The sequence below is a fragment of the Lagenorhynchus albirostris genome, chromosome 9 (assembly GCF_949774975.1).
Source record: "Lagenorhynchus albirostris chromosome 9, mLagAlb1.1, whole genome shotgun sequence".
Taxonomy (NCBI): Eukaryota; Metazoa; Chordata; class Mammalia; order Artiodactyla; family Delphinidae; genus Lagenorhynchus; species Lagenorhynchus albirostris.
The window spans coordinates 99,651,814-99,676,498 of NC_083103.1; the positions used below are offsets into that span (position 1 = coordinate 99,651,814).

At 41.2% G+C, this 24,685-nt stretch overlaps 2 protein-coding genes across 9 annotated transcripts in view; one reads left to right on the forward strand and one right to left on the reverse strand.

The window, feature by feature from the left end:
• Positions 1 to 22,955, reverse strand: part of MSANTD2 (Myb/SANT DNA binding domain containing 2) — a 29,356-nt gene extending 6,401 nt beyond the window's left edge. For 2 of the 8 annotated variants that reach the window (XM_060160660.1, XM_060160661.1), the window contains exon 1: positions 22,336 to 22,945. In XM_060160660.1, coding sequence (XP_060016643.1) covers positions 22,336 to 22,845 — 510 coding nt within the window. In that variant the 5' untranslated portion in view covers positions 22,846 to 22,945. Of the gene's footprint in view, positions 1 to 111; positions 368 to 904; positions 2,619 to 4,110; positions 4,201 to 8,098; positions 8,265 to 22,335 lie in introns of those variants that run through there. The other 6 variants (XM_060160657.1, XM_060160659.1, XM_060160658.1 and 3 more) reach the window with 6 other exon arrangements.
• On the forward strand, positions 14,489 to 15,973 carry LOC132525930 (endothelial cell-selective adhesion molecule-like). The gene is made up of 3 exons (XM_060159502.1): positions 14,489 to 14,668; positions 14,837 to 14,992; positions 15,966 to 15,973. Exons 1-3 carry the CDS (start codon positions 14,527 to 14,529, stop codon positions 15,971 to 15,973), a joined length of 306 nt encoding a protein of 101 aa, XP_060015485.1. The 5' UTR covers positions 14,489 to 14,526.
• Positions 22,956 to 24,685: the final 1,730 nt, after the last annotated feature.

Below are 24,685 nucleotides of genomic sequence, written 5' to 3' on the forward strand. Positions count from 1 at the left end.
GAAGATATTACAGATATGAAGTACCTGTGCACATATAAAGATATGTATATGCACGTGCACGCGCATGCGCGTGCACACACACAGAAGTAACATAGATACTGGCTCTCTTACCCAATTCCTGATCTGTTGGATAGCCGTGGAGATCCTGACTGTGGTTTCCCCAGTCCTCCTGTGAATACTCCTCCATAGTGCTGCCATCTGACTCCAGCTCCTGGTACAAGCCACTACTGTTAATAAGTACAGGCTGGCAGGGCTGAGCATCCCATCCTCCCTGACCAAACACCTGTTCCAACTGTTCAAATGTGTAACTGCTCTTTCTTTTCCCAACACCATGTTCTTTCACCCGACTGTAACACCTGCGAAGGGTCTAAGACACAAAGTCTTTTGTTATTCCTTTAAAGCTGTACTTCCTCTTCCAGGTACGGACCACAGATATTAATTACTATTAGACAGACACAGACAGACAAACACAGACACATTGTTACAGGAATGCTAGATTTTAAATTCATGATTATATTAGAAAAAAATACTAATTTAGCATTTACTCAAACATGTTATAATTCAAACAATTACTTTGCAATTAATTATCCATTAAACAACAAGAAACATTAAAACATTATTGCATGTGTCCCATACACGTATTTGTACACCCCCACCCCCATTTTAAAAGAGTAAGGAAAAAAAAAAAAAGGAAAACAAGAAATACCAGCCAGCCAATAGGATGCACACCTGCCACAGAAAAGAAAGAGCTGCTATTTGTGCCCAGAATTTGGAAAAAGTGAGGGGAGGGAGGACAGAAAGAAGAATTTCCCAAAGCAAAGAATATAACCTTCCTTACCCTTGATAAGAAGGAACACAGGGTAAAAACAATTGCCTAAACAAATCAGCTGGTAAAACTTGTTACATAGTCCATAATCTTTACTAACTCACTCTGTCTTTGGGGAAGTTGCTAAAATTTAAAAGAGATCAAATCAATAATGCTACAGATTCCCAGTCTCAGACATCAATCATCAAGAAATACACTAATACCTACATCTAAAAATTAGCCAGTGATAACACTAGTCTATTCTACCAACACAAACCGCCAGCCAAACACACCGACAAACGAAGCCCATGATTTCCTTTTGCGGGGGAAGTGAGGTGGAAGGGTGTTATTTCACTTCTTTTTTGTAGCACACAGCAAATATCATTATGCAAATCCGCAGATGAAACCTGGATAGTTTTATTATCTTGCACAACGCTTCAACTTGCTTCGTGGTCTTCTAACGCATATTTCTGAGGATTTCCTTCGTTTCATGGTACATCTTATGCTATCTTACACGACATTTCAAAAAATAAATCAAGGACTTAGTCCCAGTCCTTGTGCCTTAGTTCCAAATTTAGTTTAGTTACATTCGTCCTCTGTCCCATCGCTGTCTCCTTTTGTTCCTTCTACTCTCCTCTCCACTCTACTAGGTTTTACTCTGAGGATTTTCGTGACAGGCAAGACCCTTTTTCTCTGGTGGCTCCAAATACTTTCTAACTCAGCTGTGCCAAACAAGTTCACCTCAGGCTTACTTTACACGCATGAGCCGGACTATAAACTTCTCCTGAATGTGAGATGACTCTCCATAAGCCAACACGTCCTCTATTCTCGCCAAACAAAACCAACTCTGAATAATCTTTATCGGGCCTCCTCGGAAGTTCAGTACCTTTAAATCGCAGTTGATAAGCTACAGGAAGACACTCTGTCAAATACTTTGCAGATCTGTCCCTCCAGGCCAGAAATCCAGACGGGCAAAAGGAATAATAAACCTAAGACACGGATGATGATCTCCCTCTGACAAAAGCAGAGGAGTGACTAGAGTCACCCCGTCCTAAAACCAGCCAGCCTATCCCCTGTCTCATTCTCCCTTTCTGGAGATTTCTTCTGGTGCCTCAAATGATGCCTTAAAGAAGTTAGGTTTCTGCCACACTTTAATTAGTGTTCCTCCTCTCTCTTTGTAAAGGAGAGTCACAAGTACGTAACACACAACTTTCTGGAACAAATCAGAAATGAACCTGGGAAACGTGTGATGAGCAACCCTTCCAATGGAAGGAGACAAATGCCTGCAGCAGATCTCATCTGACTTCCTACACACTCCCCTTCCCGGTGCCTTCTGCCCTCCCCCCAGGGACTGGAATTTGAATTGCAAACATCTCCTATTTATTTTTATCTCACAATGTCTACTTTCTGCCCTCCAAGAACACCCCAGCCACTCTTCTCAGCTCCTGCAAGGACCGTAAATGGAGAGTCCCAGCCATGTCCCTGTCACCCTTCCAAGGCCATAAATGGAGATGGAAACCATGCCACTGCTCACTACTTACTGGCCGCCTAGAGAAAGGCATTCAGCACACAAAAGAGCCCAGCTGGATCTGTCATGGAGGGTTATTTCAGAAGTCAGGGAATAAAACTAACATTCCTTTGAAGGAAGGGGCCACACTTAGGACGTGACCTAGGCGTAAGCAAAGCCACCAATCTTTGACACAATATATGGTGGGAAACCACAGAAAAGATTTACTTTCTCTGAAACCACCGAATCGAGCTTAAAATTTCACTTGGCTTGTGTAATTATGAATAAGGAAACTAGAAATATCTAAGCGTTCTAGATATGGAAGAATAGTCAGATGATATATTTTATATTTCATCAAAAAAGCCTAACAGATCTTGCCCCCTCTTACTTTGTAGTGTACTTTTGAAATACACTTTAATAGTGCAATATGCTGATATGTAAAATATCTATTAGGGGTCTGAATGCAAAATGTTTGGTAACTCCTAAATCCATATGATAAGCATCTGATGTGTTGAAAGATTTCCAAATTGACTTTAACTCTCTCAAGACATAAATATGCAAAAGACGTATCTTCTGGATTCAGTAAAGACCACAGATCCAAGGAGAGGCTGTGTAAATAGCACATATCAACTAAGAAAAAAAAGCAAGAACTTAAACATCAGCTTGACTGCTACTATAAGAAACACTGGTATTAAGATAAACGAGAGGGACTTTGGAAATGGATAAAAAGGACATATGGAGACCTTCCAATTCTTATCATCCATAATAAATCAGAAAAGGTTACACTTTCCACACTCTACATGATTAACCAAAGCATATAACTAAGTGATTGTGTGTCTCTGTCAACAGTCCTAAATAAACCAACTTAACACCTACTGTAAATCTTAGATTAAGATAATGCTCTGGAATCTAGGAAAAAACGAAGTCTTGCCTCCCATTTTGGACAGCTGTACCAAACCCAACAAGAACCTCAATTCAGCTTCCTTGGAGAACCATTTCCTGTTCAACACAAAAACCTTGTTTCTCTTCCTTCTTCCTTTACCTCACTCATCTTAGAAATTTAGTCACTTAGCTCTAGCATTTTTTTAAAAATTAAGATCTCAGAAGGGAAAGAATTTGCTTGAAATTATTAAAGACTATTCTAGTCACATTGAAGAAGAACACTTTCCTTATTGTTAGGAATGTCCATGGTAAATCAGTGTTACTGTCTCCTCCCTGGGACAAGAGCTATGAGATAATACTATATCCTGCGTGAAGTTATAAGGATAGAGGTCAGGAGAAGTCAAAAAAATCTTAACAGAAGAACTAAAGTATAGGAAACAACCTGACCACGTGGTCAGATCAGAGAAGTCCAAAGGTATTTGATGTAGAAGAAATGCCAAGTGAATGCTTGGTAAATCCACCGTGCCAAGTGTTCAATGACTAGGAAAGGAAAAGTCCCACAGGAAAGACGTGAAGGACGTCCCATTACCAAAGCAGGGAGAAAAATCAGATGGCTGACAACTGACAATTTATAGACAGAGGGAAAGTTTTGCCAAAGTTTAAGATTACAGTGAAAGAAAATGAAAGAATAAAGATGACATTCATTGTGGATGAACGTAAGGGGAGTCTGGAGGTAGGGGATGGGGCAGGGAAACAAAGGCAGGAGTTTTAGATTGGCAGGATTGGGGGTTTAACGGCAGCAATGCAGAGAAAGACCCAGGGTTACAGTACACGTAACATTAAATACAGTGCACAATGCAACTATCTTGCCAAAGTAAGTAAATCCAGTATTGGGTTGTATAAGCAGAGGAATCACATGTAAGCTATGAAGGTGGCTCTTCCTCTCTATTCAGCACCGGTGAGGCCACAGCTGGAGCACAGCATTCAGTTCTGGGCATCGAACCAGCTACAAGAGAGGGAAATTGTAGAGTTCAGAAAAGGGCAAATAAAATAATGAAAGGCTTGGAAAATAAGATCTTTAAGTAGGGCCAGTGGTTTCATCAAAGCCCTTCCTGATATTATATAAGCTACTTTGGGGATACAAATAAGGTTTCTTTTGTTTCAGTGTCCTCCAATCCCTCCTTTGACTTTCAAGAAGTGGGGAGAATAGAATTCCTCCCTGGTATGGCAAAGTAGGAAGCAAGCTAAATAAATCATATGAGCACATGCCAACCAATTCTGCTACTGGCTCAATCATTTTCTCAAAATGTGCCCCATTTCATACAATCATAAAATCATCACCATGACAAAACCACTGTTCTAACAGAACTGTCTATCGATGGAACAGGGTATGTAACAGGGAGGAACAGAAATAAGGCATAACTGCCATATAAACGTGTTGTTTAGAAAACACCGGCATGATCAGTCTAAGATGTCAGATGAAAACAGTCATACTGCAGGGAGGACAGCTTAGTTATAACAGCAGGAAACAGTGTTATAAGAAAAAACAAGCAGTGAAACAGATTTTCAAATGTCGTTGTCAAACTGGCCATACGAGAAATGACTTACATATTATAGTTTATCTTAACCCTCTGCCAACTAAATATGATTAAATTTAAAATTCTTTAACCCAAATGATTAAATAAAGAATATACTTATTTGCAAACAAAATCTTAAAAATCACATACTATATTCCACAAGAGATAGGGGAAATTACACTGGGAGCAAATCTCCAGTGACTGTTTCTAAGTGTTAAGAACAGTACCTCAGCCTAAGCAGATGCGTACTGCAAAGCAAAAGAAGCCTTTGTGAAATAGATCTATCCTCTTCCTTTAAACTAAAGCTCCTGCTTTACTGTGTTGCAATTAGTTGCTCTTAGTTAACTGAGGCAACAGAACAATACTGAGTTTATTTCAATATCTCTAAGAAAGACTCAAGATTTCTTAAGTTTTATTTTCTGTGAGCACAAATGCAGGGGGAAAAAAACCCCTGAAATGGCAGACAACTGTAAAAACATTTCTGCACAGTAAGAGGGATATTAAGGACATAGTATAAATTGCTATATATATTTTTGACACAGAGCTGTAACTAATGATGAGGAAGTCACTTAAGGTAAAATCCATCTGGGGCCAGTAGCAGCTTTACTACCTGCATTCTTAGGTTTTCTGTACATTAAAATTTGGCAAACTGACTTTCCAATCACCTAATCCTTTAAAACCAACCAACCAAAAACCCCAAGAGGAAAACCAAAACCAAAAACACAGCACTTGTTTCACACTCCCCGGTTCTTAGTGCTACAGAAGTTTTGGCAAGTGAGAAACCTTTTTATTCTTAAGATTTCCTTTTCCTTTTCCACTCCAGAGCAGAGGTTCTTAACTTTTTTGAGTCCTGGATTCCCTCCCCAGAAGAACACACATACAAAACTGTTCCACACAATGTCATGGGGAACATGGACTCTCTGAAGAGCTCATACAAGAACCTTCGGTTAAGAAACTCAGCTCTACGCCATGTGGTTGTTTCTTCCGTAAAAAAATATAATAGGTATTAGTCAGAAACCCTAAAATGAGGTAGACTTAGTGTGTGTCATAGGTTTTACAAGAGAGTCTGGAGACTGGGGCCAGTTCAAGAATAACTTCTCCAGTTTCCTCAGTATCCTGCTCATTTAGATAAAGCAGCATTAATATTTCCTTTAAGAGATAAATTAGCAAAATTGCCATTTCTTGAAAGAAACAATTTCTATCAGTAAAAGCATACAAGGATATCAACTTACTCTTCACAAAAATATAGCGCTTTTTTTCTACCTGCTGGGGAAGAAATGTTTTTTCTGAAGTGGCAATTAAACAATAATAAATGATTCGTAACATGTTGATCACCTGTTCCAGTTGTATCACATAGTACTTGATCATTCACTATCTGATTAACTTATCAATAGAGATGCTAGATAAATTACCTAAGGTAACAACTTAGGGAAACGCACACACCTAGAAACAAGTATAGGAAAGTAAATCTTGACTACCTTCCTTAGTGGATAATGGCTAAGCCTTAACATTTCCCCATTTTAACACTGCCTGAAGACTAAAGGGACTCAAAGGAATAGGCAATGTCTACCCTAATTCAATCCTTAACTCAATGGGATCAAAATCTGATCCATTATTCCACTGAAACTGTCATGGTCAGCAATGCCTTCTTAATTACTAAGAACAACGGTCCTCAAACTTTGTCCTTAACTCATCTGACTTTCCTGCAGCACTTAATACTATTAATTACCTATCTGTGTCACCATCCTTGCCAAGTGCCTCTTTTCTAAAACTTTCTGTAATACACTGATTGACAGAGAGCGGGTGGAGCTGCCCAACGCTCTGATAGCAAACCAGGTTCCAACCTCCAAAACATTAGAGAAGTTTTGAATGGAAAAGAACTTTAGAGATCATCTAGGTCTAATTAACAAATGCGAGTGGAGGCCCCAAGACAAGTGAGTATTCCTTCAAAAGGGATTTGCATAGAAAAATTACCAAATGCCACTCACAAAATGTTACTGTATCCTAAGAAAGCTATTCCACTAGATTGTAAATTCCATGAGGTAGGGGTTATGTCTACCTAGTTCGCTGTTTCCCGGAGTCCAGAATAGTGCCTATCACATAAGGATTGTTCAATATATATTTATTAAATGAATTGAGGTAATTTTAAAGTAGTAAATCACTACCAAGAAGATCAAACATTTTTTAGCAAAGAAAATCAGGAAACTCATTGGTTAACCACAACGATGGACTATATTTATAAAAATCAATAAATCCAAGGTAGGTAGGACTCCTAAAACCTTTTGAAAAAAGTAGGAGCCCTAAAGGGTATAAAACAGTTAGTTATAATTAGCAAAGCAAATTAATTTCTTTGTAACAAAGGAGGACTAACAACAGAGGGCAAAGCTATTTTTAAATATCTACCATGTTACACTTTCTTTGGGGGGGCGGGCGGGATTACCTGCCAAATGGAGCTCTGTAACCCTGTCCAAATTTTATTATTTCTTATGCCTTACAAATTAAATAAAATATTCAAGAATATAATATTCTTTGACAGTAGTTCTGTCAAAGACAGAAAAGGAAAAAGGATTCAATTGCTTCCTGGATTTTAACAGGGCCAGACAGAAGAATGACCACCAGAAACCAAGAGCTCCTGCCTCTCTGGAGCCTTAGTCTTTGTGGGGAACTGTCCAGGATTGAATTCTATCAGCTGCACTTCATCCCGAATCTGCCTATCAACGACTCACTTTTGTGTCTATAACTGGTCAGTATGTCTTCATGAGGGAGAAATACTTGCATAGAACAAATCATTCAGGAAGTTTTGTTCTCATTGAGTATCAACTCCTAAGCTTTCTAGCTTCCTCCATGCTAGGAGCTGAGGGTCTTAATCCATTCAGATTATGAAGAAAAAAGCCCTCAAGGAGGACAATACTAATTGTCAGAACCAAATACCTTTCGTTGCTCAAGGAACTATACTCATATGGCCATAAAGCTTTTAACTCTACTCTGTATGTAAATCATACAGATACTCATACAAAATCTCATTGGCAGCAATACTAGATAATCTATACCTAGTATGTATGGTCATGTTTAAGGGCTTCTTTGGGATACAAGAACCCTTCTAGACATCTTCAAGGGCTTCTCCATTTAGAACAAGACAGGTAAAAATATTACGGTTTACTGAACTACTTAACTATTTCAGACAAAAGCAGCAGGTAGTTAGTCATCAAACATAGTCAGATAACACTATGTATCTAGAACTTCCCACCTAAAAGGGAAAAGAAATCAGTTGTTTGGTAAAGCACTGACTTGAATTAGAGGTTATTTTCATCTGACCTCCTATATTACCTCTGACGTTGCTACATTAGCATCTCTGTTGAATCTTTTCTCAGTACTTCCCATCCCACGGCACCACCTAGAAGTAGTATTTGGATGATATTAAAATGGTAACTTTTATTAGTATGTGAGAACTAGAAAACACACTCAAGAGAATTACCTAAAATATATCTAGGACAGCAGTGACAGCCATTCATCTTTAAAGTCCTGCCATACAAACACCGTGCATCACGCAATGACTTCTGTAATCAGCGGTGTCTAAAGGTTAGGCATTACACGTGCACACATACACACACATTCCAAAAATCCTCACGGACCTTTATCATTACAATATTGTATGGCTTCCCAAACACAAAGGTACTTTCTTATACTCATGAGACCAATGTTTATGCAGAGCAGGCTCACCCCTGAAACAGGTCACTTGATTCCTTTCGTATGGTGACCATGTGATTCTCTGTTTTGTAGTTATTTTGTTACTAAAAACTACCATCTATGATGCAAAGATAACTTACAATACAGATTTTTTCCCATTAGCAAGTTTTATGTATTTGGTTGTAAAAAAAAGTAATTTGGACATCTAAGATAAAATCATCTAAAAAGTAAGGTTATTAGAAATCCTCCATCAAGATATCTGGGTACAAGCATTAAGTCAAGATTCAGTCGACTGTTAAAACCTGGTAAATATTAACTTACTTTAAAAGGGTTTAAAAAAAATTTTTTTTTGCATTTACATGGTATAAACTATAGGTCATAAATGCATGAAAAGAATACATCTTCACATCCTGACATATAAACTTTCTATGAAAAATCTGAAAATAAGCCTGTTTTAAGTTTAGGCGCCTGTCCTTGGGCAACCTGAACTTATTTAGGAAGTTGTTAGAAAGAAATTCAGGTACTCATAACACTTTTTATAGCTCATTTGGTAGCATTTTTATATTTTACTCTTACCTTTATGAGGACTGCTAAAAGCAATCACCGTATGAAAAAATGTCTGTACCTTCTACAAAAATCAAAACATTTCCACAGGTGGCTCAATGTCCCATGCAATGAAAGTAAACCATAACTACCATTTTCTCAGTGCCTACCATGTGCTGAGATTTGGGGTAAGCAGTTTACACTTATTATTTCTAATTTTTACAATAAGGCTAAAAGAGAGGGTCCCAGGAAACAGACACTGAGGAGACCGTGCAGGAGGCTCAGAGCGGAGGGCTCTTCAGAACAGCACTTGTGAGCAAACGAGGAGCAGGATGGGGTAGAGAGACGAGTTGAAGTAACTCACGGTTGCAGCAGAGGCCTCGGTTAATCCTAAAGTGAAGTATGGAACCTGGATGACCCTTCAGAGTTGCCCTGGATTGAGGCAAGGAGGCTGTACCTTTGTATTTCAGCACTGACCAATCACTGGGTCCTGGATGCCACTGGAGAGGGAGCCTAACCTTGGGCAACGGGAAAGTCCTGGGAGAAATCCAACCAGAAGCCATCACCAATCAGTGCTCCAGGCAGCTGGTGGAGATGCACCAGTGTCTCATTCCTGGAGGAGGGGTCCGGGCAGTATATTACATATCACAGAAGATATGTGATGCATCGCTATGTAAAAGAAAAGAGAACTAAGAGAAAGGTAAGAGCTTATCCAAGGTCACTATCAGAGTGTCCTTAATGCAAATTCATCTTAGCTTTCAAAACTAGGACCTGGTATGCTTCTCTCCTGCAGACATTGAAAAGTACAGAAAGTCACTGTATTTACCTTTTTGCCACGGTTGCCGGGAAGTTCATAGCTCGTTTTACTATTTAGCTGAAGTAAACATATTTACCTGCTATACTCCCTGTACTCTGATTTCTCATTTTCTGATTCTATTTTTAGCTTTCTTCATATGCATATTCCCTTCTTTGTATATCTATATTATACAAGACAGTGTCTCATCCTCATCATCTCTAAGAAGAGTATCCAAATCATTTACACATCAGGTGAACAATGGCAGGCATAAAATAATGGACACTCCGTGGCCTCCTTTGGTAAGCCACATCCTTACCCACTTTTACTGTCAAAAAGTAATTCTACTTTGTAAATGTTTCTCCTTCTGTAATGTCAAACTTACTTCCTTTAAGAGCAGTTGGTAGTCCAATAGATACCATCACGTACATAAAGGCTTGAATGCATGACTGAATGAGCCTTCTACAATAAAAGTCTTATGTTTCAACATTTGTTTTAAATTCTTCCTTGGGACTTCCAAATCAATGTTTCTCACTGTGTTTACAATCTTAGGACACCATGAATTATCTGCAAGAATTTTTTAAATCTGTGTTTTCATTTCTATGACAAGAAGCATGTATGAGCACAATGATGTCCATCTGGGTGTTGCTATGTGATTTTGGTATTTTTGGCATTTATGACTATGATTTCATTGTTGCCAAAATATTAGTTCAACTGTCAAATTTTAATAAAGGTGGGCTGATAATTCACAAGGTGACAGTATAATCAAGTGGTTAAGAGCATGGAGTCACACTCCTTAGTCTGGCTTCACCACCTGCTAGCTTTGTGACATTAGACAAATTAATCTCTCTCTGCCTCAATTTCTCCATCTGTAAAGTGGAGCTAAAAACAGTACCTCCATCATAGATTTGTTGTGTTAAATGAAAAAATTCAAGCAGAGCATTTAAAACAGTGTTTGCTTAATAGTCTGTACTCAGTAAATGTTAACTATTTGTTATTATTACAAAAATGATAGTCCGACCATTTGGAGACCAAGGTGCCTTATGTAAAGGTCAGTTCAAGTAGAGAAAAAGTAGCAGCAAAGTTTTATCACTAAGCACATGGTAAGAATAACAAACTCAAAAGAACCTTACTGTAGCAGTCAGTATCAGAACCTTGTTTGGAAAAGCAAGTAAGTTTCAGCTGAACTACACCATCCAATATTAAAAGAATGCTCACTTGATTTTTCTGTTTTTTAGTTTTATTAGTACTTAAAAAATATTGTATAAAGTTGGTTTTGTTTAATAACATGTGAAATCTATAAGTAAAAGTTTAGATTTAGGTTTGTTACATGTTAAGTAACATTGTTATACAAACATGTTTTTGCCACACATTAGTCAAGTTTCATAAACATCTGGCTTTGTCATCGCAGCTTCAACTTCATATTTATTCATTTATAGTTAAAAGCCAATCATTTAACCATCTTCAAAGGTTTATAGTCTTAGCAAGAATATGGTGACTAACACACTGATACATAAACAAGGGAGAAAAAAGGAATCCTAACTACCCATCCAGAGTGAGGATTTGGTCTCACTCACTGGGCAACCTGTTTGCAAGAAGCAGGTGGCAGGCATGAATCAAATAAGAAGTATGAATGACCTTTATATTTTCTTGGAGTTCAATAAAACAAAAAGCATGTACACCTCTCATTTTTGGTGCATGGAAATTTTACTGGAATTAAAATCAGATTCACCACTTCTTAAAAAATAACACTTCACAGATACGTAGTTATGCTACAGTGGAGAGGGTAAAATTCTTCCCTTGCTTTTTTCTCTTAATTTTGTAATGTGGTTTACGTAATTTATATTAAAAATATTTTATATTGTTCTAAAATTGGCACAACTCTAATTTCTCAAGTCCAACTATTAACCATGTTTGCTAGTTTGCACAAAAGAGAAGGAACGTTACCTATTTCTGCTGAAAACTGCACCTTCAGGACCAGCACAGACGTGCTTATTATCCAATGACTGCATGAATACCAACAATATGGCACTTTGCTGCTTGGAGGGGTAAAAGTGACAACTGAACGTATCACAATAAGAAGGTGTAATATGAAATCATGTAAATCATTCTGAATAAAGCCAAGGCAAATGAATTTCTATTTCTTATGCATAATGAAAGGTAGAGAGCTCAAACTTTCTAAGGTCAATGAGGCTGATATAAAGGAATATCATATTTGAGCGGTTTTCTAATTGTGTTGTTTTGAATTAGCATATTTAAAATATACTGTTTTCTACCAGAATATAAGCTCTTTGAAGACAGGTGGGTTTTTTTTTCAGTTTTATTCATTGAAGTATTCCCAGTACCTGGCACCCAGAAGTGGCTCAATAGATTTTCGCTAAATGAATGAATAAATGAAAACTCCTTAAGACTGTATGTGGCAGTTGAGAGGTCAAATATAAGGTCAAGGTACTTTTTGACCTATCACACTCTTCTTTCTAAATCATAAACCAGCTCTATCCATTCAGAGAAAAGTATTTGTAAATTTTAAATAATAATGATAAAAGCAGGTTTTGGTAGGTATGAACTTTATTCTGGTTTTATTAATATCAAGTACAAACATAATTGACTTTTTGGATAAATGAAGTAATCTGAAGGTAGATAGTAGAGAAACAACATTGTGAGTTTCAAAAATTCAGGCTATTACAACAAAGTCATCTTACACAGGCTGAGAAAATGCAACTAGAAAACATATCTAGGTAAATAACTTCCATTCTACTGTATCACTTTATATTGAATGAAGTATTATTTGGTAGCTCAAAAAATGTAATTTATGAATACAGCCAAGAACACATATATAAAAATAAGATGATGGCTGTTATTCCTAAGATGTCTGAGAATAAACACAGGTCTGTATTTTACTAAGAAATAACACCACATCCCACCCACTAAGTGACAAGGTAACACTCACTTGATTGGTGCCAAGAAAAAAAAGTATTTCCATTGGCTCTCAAGGACTCTCTCAACTACGAATAGGTAAGAATTATACAGATTTAAATACATGCCTTATTCCAATATGAAGACATTTTTCAATTATTCAGAACAATAGGGGGGAGACGCCACTTAGATTACAAACCCCAGATAATTTGTAACATATGCAGCACACGAGGTACAGAGTCATTAAGCATTCATTTTGAACACTGAAGGGAGTTTTTGCAATGGTAAACAGCAGGCAGAAGAACACATTGCATAATCCCCACAACAGAAATAAGATTAAAGACTACCTAATAATCAATGGGCAATCCTAACAACTGTCTAAAATCTAGAGCTTTTTATGGTACTGGTCTTTGTTTTTGAAACTCAAGAAGTTTTTTCTCCCATTTTTTTTTAACATTTTGTAAACATTACACAGATACAACCATCCAAAGGGTAGGGGACAGGGGACTGCTATTCCACCTCATCCTAGTGATATGAGCAGACTTCAGAGTGCCTGCATGACAATTAACATTTGAAATTTTAGATCTGAATCAAAAGAGTCTGTATGTAGCCTGGATGTAACACAGACAGGACTGCCCTAAAACAGTGCTTTAGTTGGATCTCATTGGGTTCTAGAACCAACTCTAGGGAATTCCCTTGAGGTCCAGTGGTTAGGACTCTGCGCTTCCACTGCAGGGGGCACAGGTTTGATCCCTGGTCGGGGAACTAAGATCCCACGTGCCATGTGGCAAGGCTAAAAAAAAAAAGAACCAATTCTTAAAACTTCGGCTATGAGGTACTGTGATGATCTCTGAGGACTACAACTAAGAATCCTCTGGGTGAGTTGGTAGAGAAGTACATAGTGAGTTGTATGCCAGGTTAAGATCTAATAAATCCAATAAATTAGAATTTTCAGATTCTCCGAAACAGCTCCACTAGTTTTGGTATATCCGAAATCTGTTCTCTTCTCTTCATTTTCACTGCCACTGCTTTATTTCACCTCCTGTCTAGCTCACTGCAAGGAGGCTCTAAATGGTCTCTGTGCTTCCAGTCTCACCCTTTCCAATTCATTTTCCGCCTTACAGCCAGTTCTGGAACCTAAGATGAACCATGCCACTCCCCAGCTGAAAATTCTTTGATAATTTAGGATAAAGTCCAAACTCCTTAGCCCATCATCTGACCTCGTGTTTATGTCTCCTGTCTCATTTCTTACTGCTTCCCACCTCCTTTCACCCTTTCCCTCAAACCCTAAGCTCCAGCTGTCTAGAACTACACAGTAGAAAATATTTCACCAGAATATCTGGGACATGACCTTAATGATGTTTCTGGAGTTTTGATACCTTAAGTCTACAGTAGCACAATGATCTCTCAACTTGATCTCACCTCATTCTCTTCCATTCCTCTCTTATCTAACTGCAGGTTCTGGCCCATCAGTATGTTGGGCAATTTTAATGAGTTGTGGGCACCTTTCTAAACACCCCAAGTGGGAGATGAAGAGACAGCGCCCAGGGGAACAGGACCTGTTCTGGTGCAGAGCACCCAGGGCAGTGAGATGGTAGCTAGAGAGACAGGGGTGAATGGAGAACTGGTAGAGGTTAGAGGGGGTGGTGCAGCTGAGGGGCATTTGAAGACCCCCAGTTTGGGGGAGGGGGACTAGCTGAGCCCTGGGCACAGAGCAGACAAGTAATAATGGGGAGGTGTGACACCCGCCCACCAGGTGTTGGCACACATCAGTGGGGTCACATCAAGCAAACCTGGAGCATCCCTGGTCTACCCCATGCCCTCCCGGAATGTGTCACTGCAGCTGCAGGGCCTCCAGGAGAAAGACTCCGGACCCTACCTCTGTTCCGTGAACTTGCAAGACAGTCAAGGCACTGTTCGAGGTCACAGCAGCAAGACTTTAGAACTCACTGTGCTGGGTAAGTGAGAGGCACCCATGGGAGGTCGGGCAGGTCTCTCCCCCAAGCGACTGAGTGTGAAGGTTGGGGGAGGGGCAAACAGAGTGACGGGGGGTCCGTGTGTGGGAGCGGGGGAGGGGAGCCGCTGGCCCCCGGATGTGAGTTTTTAACCTGTCTCCCCTCCACCAGTTCCTCCAGCTCCTCCATCCTGCCGCCTCCGGGGCATGCCCCACGTGGGGACCAACGTGACCCTGAGCTGCCAGTCCCCAAGGAGTAAGCCCGCTGCCCAATACCAGTGGGTGCGGTCGCCCCCATCCTCCCAGGTCTTCTTTGCACCTGTTTTAGGTGAGGGAACTTCCGAAGACACTGAGAGTGCGGCTGGGGTAGAGGAAAGATGACGTACCAGAGGGGCCGGGGTGCCAGGGGAGGCAATGCTGAAAAGCACTGCCGGGGGTGGTGGTGGGGAGCTGGAGAAAGAGGCCCTGCCAGGTGCCGGCACATGCTGCACTGCAGACTTATGTTACTCAAGAGGCGCTGGGGCTAGAAGATCTGCATTCAAATAGGGTGGAACATACCAGAGAGTACTGCACAGTTAAGTATAGTGTCATTATGTGGGTTAAATAAGTTAATATTTGTAAAGCACTAAGAACAGTGGATGACACATAGTAAATGCTATATAAGCATTATTTTGTGAAATTTGTTTCAGTTATACATATACATGTATATATTTATGCACATATATGTATGTTACGTGAGTACTAGGCCACAGGGTAAAATATATTTCTTCTTGTTGTATGTTCAAAATGATGCATTGCTTTGTTTTTTCTTTCTAGTATATAAATTAAGGAATGAGCTAGATAATGGGTATTTGCATAACTGCAATTCAAACTATAAAAGTTATTTATCAAAACATATAAATTTCTAGAATTGGTATGTCCGCGGTTATCCCAAAACTATCGGCTCCACCCTTCGACAAGGTCCTTGATGACACCACCAAACAGTCACTCATGGTGTCTACAGCATACCTTCATGCGCTACGGCAAACTGTTCTTCAACGGAAAGGCATGACTTTTTAAATAGCTGATCACTTAAAATGTTTGGAACTGCATTATTTGGATGCTTCCAACTTTGGATTCTTGGACAAAATAGATTTCACTGTATCTGCAGTTTGCACCACTCTAGGCCATGCTGCCTCTGGGCTTTTACCCCAACTAGTGATCCATCTCTATTCTCTTCTGCCCAGGGTAGTCCCCCCTCACCCTCGCGATCCACTTCCTGAAAGCCTAAATTGACATGCCCTCCCTGTGTGTGCCTGCAGCACCATGAGCCTAATGTCCACACAACACCCGGGCCGTGGTCACAGTACTGGCGCTTTAGCAGCCGGACTCCTGCCCTGGAAGGCGGACGCCTTGGCAGTAAATGGTACACTGCTGTACTTCCAGGGCCTCCCACAGGAGGCACTCGAGTATCTGCTGGTGAATAATAAAAAGAAATGAAGTCCTTATTTCAGACCTTAGTATTTAAAGAAACCCTGTGATGAATCTGTCAGATGAGTCTGATGACAGGGAATGGTTAAGATTTCCAAATCCTCCCCCAGGTGCTTGGACTTCAGCCAACCGTTAAGCTCCACACCTCTCTCCTGTTTCCTATGGACAGTGGAATTCGAGGGCCCAGGCCCTCTACATCTACCAAGAAGGATATCAAAAAGACGCTCAAAGTTCTAAAGCAGTGGTCTTTAATTGTGGTACCTATATGCCTTTTTTAATGACTGATCAAGGCACCTTAAACCTTAGGGATTCCTGTCATTCTCAGTCTTGCATGTATTTTTTAGGCATGAAGCTTGGCTGCTGAATTTAGAATAGCCAAAGGAATATAGGCTAGTGATACTGTTTATTTTTAAATGTAAGTGGAATACTGTCTGATCATCAACATTTTCAAGGTATATTTGATAAAACCTATAGATAAGAATTGGAGTGAATCTTTCAGATTCAGGGTACATTATTCAATAAATTTTACAGCCAATTCTCATCTTACTCATACTAGATTTAATATGTCCTATATCCTGTTAATTTCCCATAAACTTTCAAACATATGATGAAAAAATTTTAATGTCAGCTTTAAAATGTTCAAGAGTGCACGGATTTCAAAACTCTTTGGGGAGTACATAAGCAAAAAAGTTTGATCGCCATTATTCCAAAGCTGTTCTGGCCAATGTAATTGCCACTAGCTAGCCACATATGGCTATTTAAATTTAAATTAATTGAGATTAAAAATTTGGTCTCACAGTCACATTTCAAGTGTTCAATCACCACCTGTGGCCAGTGGCTACTGCACAGTGGCTGCTGGAGAGTGTAGATACGGAACACTCAAATCACCACAGAAGGTTCTATTGGACAGCACTGTCCTAGAGAACCAAGAATATGACATGGTTTGCTCCAGCCAACTCAGGTTATACTACTTTATTCCTTACAGGAAAAGTTCCTCTTCCTGTGATGGTGGACCATATCTCTTGAATTCTACGAGGTTCCTCCTCCTCAGGGGTAAAGAGACAGGGAGGGCAAGAAGAAGAAACTTTGAGCTCCTTTTGGAGGTTTGAGTGTATAGCCAAGAGAATCCTTTCATAAAATAAAGACTTCTTTAATATTCTGAATAATAACTTTTTACCTACATTGTTCAATATGGTAGCCACTAGCAGCCACATGTAGTTATTTATAATTTAAAAATTAATTAATTAAAATGAAATATAATTAAAAATTCAGTTCCTCAAGCACACTAGCCACATTCCAAAAGCTCAACAGCCACATGTGGCTGGTGACTATCACACCGAACTGCATCAAATACAGAACATTTCCACCATTACAGAAAGTTTTATTGAACTACACTGTTTTGTACTATGGATTTTCTAATTTTTTTTCCTTTTATATATCCTCTTAATGAAGGATCCAGAATATTTCACTCCACTCTTCAGTAGACTTCCCAAAACTCCAGGAAATAAACTCAGATGCCTGCCTGTTCATGCACAGTTTTGTTTTTTTTTTTTTTTTTTTTTTTGCGGTACGCGGGCCTCTCACTGTTGTGGCCTCTCCCGTTGCGGAGCACAGGCTCTGGACGCGCAGGCTCAGCGGCCATGGCTCACAGGCCCAGCCGCTCCGCGGCATGTGGGATCTTCCCGGACCGGGCCACGAACCCGTGTCCCCTGCATCGGCAGGCGGACTCCCAACCACTGCGCCACCAGGGAAGCCCCATACACAGTTTTAACATGTGCTTACTAGATCCCTTACCTCCAAAACTGAAAGCCTAAATATAAATGTATGGCTAGGAGTCTAGGACGGTCTATTCTTTTAGGATACATATCAAGCCTTTGTCAGATTCACAAGCAGACAAAAACACTGGAACGCACAAGCTTTCGGGTGGCAATGACTTTAGAACAACAGAAATGGAAGGAGACAAATCTCACTAAATCTTACCAACTCTCTGAGTGGTATACCGTATTTCTGGAAAATCTTTCAACGATAATGCAGAAGGAAAGTCTTGTCTGCAAACACCAGAGAAGAGTCCTCAGAGATACACAGTCTTAAAATGCTTAAACAGGGACAATGGTATCTTTGGGCTCCAAGTTATCTTTGCCCTATTGGTTCTCACAGACAAATAATGACAAGTCTTGACAGCTAAAATGAAGACCACATATACTATACTGTGATTTGTCTGCTAAAGTACAATATTTGTTCCAAAGATTATGATGAATTATGATGAACAGATCTAAGCAAAGTCCCTAAAAGATTAATCATCTTGTTTGCTAGGCAGAAGACTCCCTACCACTTTTAAATTTACCTGATGGGCAACCAGCATCGATCCAGCAAAAACAAGTTTTTCAGGTCATACAATCACCTTGCATTTCAACTTGAGGGAGAGCTAAAAGTACACATCTGTTTCAAAGACATAAAGCCAAACCTCAAGAGGCAAATTTTTGGAGAACACCCAAAAATATGGGGCTTGAGAATGGGCTTTGCAGTGCATCAGATTAGCTGACTGAAGTGTGAATACAGCATCTGGCTCAGAAGTGAATGCTTCCATGAATTCCAAGTCTAGATAGGTCTTTCAACTACTACAGTATGGACTGTGCTGAGATCTCTCCCTCCCTTGCAGTTATCACACTTATTGTCTGCTTCTGTCATTCGACACTCAATCAAGTACTGCACTGCATACTATCCCCTGTGTTGTCTCGTACAGCTTTTTAACTTTGGTTGTGTGTTTACAGACTTCAACTGCACTGTAAGCTCTCGGACTGTACATTACAGTTCTTCGTCCTAACATCTAGCAGACAGTAAACACTCAAGTATTTGGCGAATGGAGATATGAAGACAAGGTCTACAGAAAAGAACAGAAAACCACCTATTTGTTAATCTGACTCCAAAATTAGGCTGAAATTGCTAGCAGACTAAATTTCTTCTGGCAAACGAACAAAAGGCAACAAAACTTTAGAACCAAACAATAACATGTGTAGCAAGGCAGTCTCAAACACATCCATTTTATCCAAATGGCCGAACAAATACCAATAACAGGACATGTCAGACTTCAAAATGAAAGTCTTTGCAGCAATAAAAAAAAGTTTATATCTGACTTTAAGTTAAAATTCTGTGTGCTTAGAAATATACATATTCGCTTGGAGAGTATTTAAAAACAGTACTTTGGTAGCAAAATCCAAGAGTCATTAATTCAATTTCAATATTTAAAACTTTAATACTTTCTCTGTATAGATAAGAGGACTGAGGCACAGTCCAGAGAATGGAAGTGACGTGCTTTAAGGTTACTCAGGAAGGTGGTCCGCGAAGAGGCTGCGACAGGACTCAGCTTGCTGTTGCCTTCACATGATGAGGTGAAGGCTGCTACATCAATATATTGAAACTATGATTAAGGGAAAGTTTCAGGGAAAAACTGAAGTTACTATGTATCATGCTTCCTTTCAAATTTAGAAGAAATTATTTACTGGGTCTTCATAATTGAATTTTGATAGATATTTAAATACATTTGACCAGAAATGTAATTGACACACATGGTGTTCCTTCCCTGGGAGCCTCTGACATGAGTTCACACTTAAGTGAGCTACATTAGCCTAAACAAGATGTGTTTCCAGGTCCATATCTTACTGTACTACTTTGTTTCTATTTTTCAAATTCTAAAGCAAAAAGGATTACTTAATTTCTTTTTGCAGTTCTCATTAACACGATAAAGTGAAGGAGATTTCTGAATTACTTGTTCTAAATTGGCATTTCTGAAACTAGGATCGAAAGATTTGTTTCAGGGGTTTGGGATTCTCTGAGAATTTTCTAAGGTTGTGTTTTTATTTTCATAAATGTAATCTGGAGTACTTGGACATCCACCTCATAATTGTGTAAGGCTATGATTTCAGTGACTACGTGTCCTTCTATGCTTAAGATTACATTCATATTAAGCCTCCTAGAGGGACAGAGCTTAGTTTTTAATGCAGTTTTTTCAAACTGGGTTTCAAAGTCTATGTTTTGGGGTTAAAGTTTGAGTAACACTGCTCTAGATTTCTATACTTTCCAAAATTCTCCTTCTAGACTTAGTTTATTTGGTGAACTTAACAAATATGTATCCAGTGCCTACTATGTGCTAGGCACTGGAAATACTGTTGTGAATAAGAGAGACCAGAACTTGTCCTTACGGAGCTTATAATTCCGGCAGGAAAGACCTACATTGTTAATGAAGAAGTCTGGTTCCTTGGCTGAAATCAGACTTAAGGAGTAGAGCACTTAAAAAAGAAAACAAAAAACAGTTATCTACCCTCCTTGCCAACTGCTGCTGTGGATCAGAGAACCCATCATCATCATCTATATGGTCTCAAAATAGTCTAAGAGCTTGAGGTCAATTTGATCTTATCTGTTTGGAGACAGAAAAGACAATCCTCTTTTAAAAATTCTTCAGAGACACTTTATCTCCTTTCTCTGCTTTAGGTTATGTTTCTCATAACCGGACAAAGATGCAACCCAACTAAAGATCTCCTGGTTATTTGAGAAACAATTTTATAATCAGTGAGATTTATAAGTAGTGAGTTTTGGATAAGACACTGTTTCCTTTTGATTGGGAAATTTCTATGGACAAAAATCAATAAAGCTAGAAAAATTACAAATACCTAAAGTGCACTTCTAAACTCAAGAAAAGTTCATGGATAGATGCTAAACAGTACAATGCAAAAACTCTCCCCCAAATTTAACCTTGAACAGAACAACAAGTGAGATTCAGAGAACAGTGGCTACTATTAGCTACTACTTTAATCCTACCTATTAACTATCACTTTAATAACATCCTTTTTCAAAAAAGGCGGGGAAGGGGGGACGGAACCCAGAGGTACATGTTATCAGGTAAACCAATTTAATTTTGTAATTGAGAAGTGGGTGTCAAATTCCCTGAACAACAGTTAATAGGTTTGAAATATCTTGGTCTCTGGACCAAATTTTCTAAGCAACAATGTCCTCCGATGAACACTACTTGAGCCAAGATCTCCGGAACTTTGGAGCAATGTCCTTTTCTAGTGTGAGCATGATAGTTCTTACTGGGTTTCTACCCCCCAAGGAGTTCCCCAAAAAGTGTCATCCCTGCCAGAAGCACACAGATACTATAACTCTGAACAAGAAGGAGTTCCGTGAAAACTGGGAGAAAGAATCCTACCAGAATCTTTTAGCAGACACTGTGAAGAGGGAACAAGCTTACCTAAAAAACAACTCCGTATCTGCCAAGACTACAAATCTGAACTCCTAGATTAAAAGTCAGTAGCAAGAGCAAAACGATAACCTGGCTGGAGGTGAAATTTCTAGCCTAAATTAAGCCTCTGTATTTAAACATTCAGGTACACAAGGATGGCCAGATGCACAGTGAGAACTTTACTTGTCACCGCAGCCGGCACAACAGCTAAAGCAGGGGAAAACGGGCTTTCAAGGAGTTTAGTCAGAAACATAGCAGGGCCTCAAACCAACCTCACTCTGCAGGCATCACACTCCAAATTCCAGACCAACTACCAGCCAAGCTAACTGTGTGCTCCTAACTCCACGAAAGCAATACACTATCTGGCTACAACCGAGCCTTTCCAATTCTCCAAAGCATCTCAAGACTTGGTCGCCCTTCGAGTTAGAAGCAAGCTCAAGTCGGAAATAAGACGACTGACACAAAGGCCATCGTCCGAAGGCGCCTTTCGTACGGCTCTGCCCCTGCCACTCACTTGAAAATTCCTAAACTGGGGGCTCAGCGGCCCCGGTCTTCTACCCTTGCTCCATCCCGCCCCGGCCGGTAAGCCTCTGCCTAGGAGCCCCGGGCCTAGAACAAAGCGAGGGGCCCCGGCGGTGGGGGCGAGAGGCGCGGGCAGCACGGGGACCGCCGCCCGCCGCACAATGAGAAACTACCAACTTCAGAGCGCAAGAACATCCTCAATTGGCAAGAAAGAGGGGCGGCGGCAGGCACGCCCAACTTCAAACTCAGGAAACCTACGGGCTGGCGGCCATCTGGAAAAAAGCCCCCTTCCCAGGGAGAGAAGAAAAAGGCGGAGGAGATGCGAATCGCCCACCGGGCCCCGGAGGGGAGCCCTGCGCTCAGACCGGCCCCCGCCCCCGAGGCCCGCTTCCCCGCCTTCTCTCTGCCTCTGGTTCGCTGCCCCAGGCCGGGCGGCCGGTTACCTTGATGCGCTCCCGGCACTGGGACGGGGTCCGCTCGTAGCCCAGCTCGGCCAGGGCCCGGGACACGCGCTCGTACATGGCTGGCCCGGGGGCCTTGCTGCCGAACACCGTGCCGGCTCCCTCCAGCTGCTGGTACCGCGCCTCCACCAGCCGCTCGTTGCCCCACACTGCGATGAGCGCGTTCGTCTCGGCCGGCGTCCACGACATGCCCCGGCAGGCGGCGGCGGCGGCTGCCGCAGCCCCGCCACCGCCGCCACCAGGGGAGAAGGAGACCGAGGACGAGGCGGCGCTGCGGCCCCCCAGCCCCAGCCCGAGACCCCCGGACGCCGCTGCCCCCGAGCCCGCCGCACTGCCCGGCCCGAGCGGGGAGGCACCCCGAGGCGTGGAAGGGTCGGAGAGCGATGGATTTCCGTCGCTTAGGCCACCAGGAGAAGCCGGGGAGAGCACCTCCATCTTCGGGATTTTTAGCGGCGAGTTGGCGGGCAGCTCCGAGCCACAGGGCGCAGCCATCTTCCAAGCGGCCGCCGCTGCACCGCCCGGAAGTGACGCGCCCGCGCATCCGGCCTCCGCGGACTCCGGGGCTGCCCTCGGGCCTGGCTCTCCAGCGGGCGGACGGCTGCGGGCCCTGGCGGCCCCGCGGAGGCCGCTTGCCGCCCCAGGCCTCTCACCGCGAGCCCGGCCGCGCCGCCCGCTCCTCTCCCGGGGCGAGGGGCGGCGGTGAGGCGCGCCGAAGCCCCGAGCCGAAGAGTAGGGTGGGGGCATGAGGGCGCTGGTGTGAGGAACCGATTGAAGCCTTCCCACTTCCTCTCCAATCTCAGCCCCTGGGAGGAGGGGTGAGGCCCGCGAGGGGGCCCAGAGTTAAGGAGGACTTGACCATTTCGCTCGCTCGCTCGCCTCTCTCCCTCCGCTTTGCCGCTCCCCACTCGGAACTGGCCTCGGGGTGCAGAGGCTGACGTCCAGGGCGGAGGCTGGGGAGCCCTGCGCAGGGCACAGCTAGGAAGGCGCCGAGGCTGCAGGGGGAGGGTTTCTGGGGAAGACTTTAAAAAGCATTTGGGGACCAGGGTTTGAGTTCCTGCGGCGTAGCTTTTCAAGAAATCCAAGCGCGTTATTTGAAGAGCAACTCTGATTCCAGTTGTGATCTATTTTCTAGTTAATCTGGGTGGGTGTGACGATTTGTAGAATAGTTAGATGTCTTTGTTGCGCTTGCACGGTTTGTCTATAACTTAAATAGGTAGGAACTCCCGAGCTCAGCAGAAAAGTTACTTTACAATACCATTATCCATTCGCCCTAATTTGGAAGTTGCATGTTTTTGCCACAGTGTTTCATGCTCTCAAGTGTAAGGAGGCTAAAAAGAAAACTGTCAATTATGACAGCTGTGGTGACCTCCGGTAATTAGTGGTAAGCGCGCCTGGACCCTCCGTAACATGCTGCAGTTTAATGAACATTAACACCCCAAGTCCAATACATCACTGTAAGGTATTTCAATATTCTTCAAAGCCAAAAATCTAATTGTTTATCTTGGAGCTTTAAGTTGAAGGCCCCAGCTGATTTTTTTGTTCAAGTATGAATAAGCTATGCAATGTTTTTTAAATAGCAAATATATTTTAGGTTTTTTTTTTTTTTTAAATAGAGCTAAGGTCAGCTACATTTTAAACTCAGAATCACTCCAGAGAATGACATGGTTGTCATTGGAAAGCCAAAGGAATAAGCAATAGGGTTGAAGTAGAGGAGATAATTGTCTCCGTATGTCATATTAAAATGTCACTGTAGTTTATGTTAGCAATATGAAGAAACAAAGAAATTCCAACATTTATGCTATCTCTTCCTCTTTTTCTAAGAAAAATATATAGTATATGTATAACTGATTGACTTTGCTGTACACCTAAAACTAACACAACAGTGCAAAGCAACTATACTCCAATAAAAATTAAAAAAATAAATATTTCACATCCTTCCAAAACTAAATAGCTAAATAAAAGATATAGTCTAGCACCTCAGTTAAGTGTATGAATTCTAGAGTCAGAATACCTGGCTTCAAATTCCAATTCTGCAACCTCAGCCAACTTATGTGCCTAACCTCTCAGGGCCTTGGTTTCTTCATCTGTAAAATGAGGATGACCTCACAGTATTGTCATGAGAATAAATGTGTTAATACAGATAAAACCCTTAGAATGGTGCCTGGTTCACATAAACATGTATGAGCATTAGCTCATCTCACTTTGTGAGTGTCACACACTCACAAAGTGAGTGTCATCTCACTTTGCCTGTACTCTTATTAATAGAATCTTCCCTTTGTTGCTTTCTCTCCACTTCTGGTTCAGTGTTCTCATTTCCAATTCTCTTAAGGGC

What these genes read in the sequence shown, in the direction of transcription:
- LOC132525930 (XM_060159502.1), top strand. Translation starts at nt 14,527, where the DNA reads ATGCCCTCCCGGAATGTGTCACTGCAGCTGCAGGGCCTCCAGGAGAAA. An exon ending in TTTAGAACTCACTGTGCTGG is followed by an intron (nt 14,669 to 14,836) that starts GTAAGTGAGAGG and finishes CCCCTCCACCAG; the next exon opens with TTCCTCCAGCTCCTCCATCC.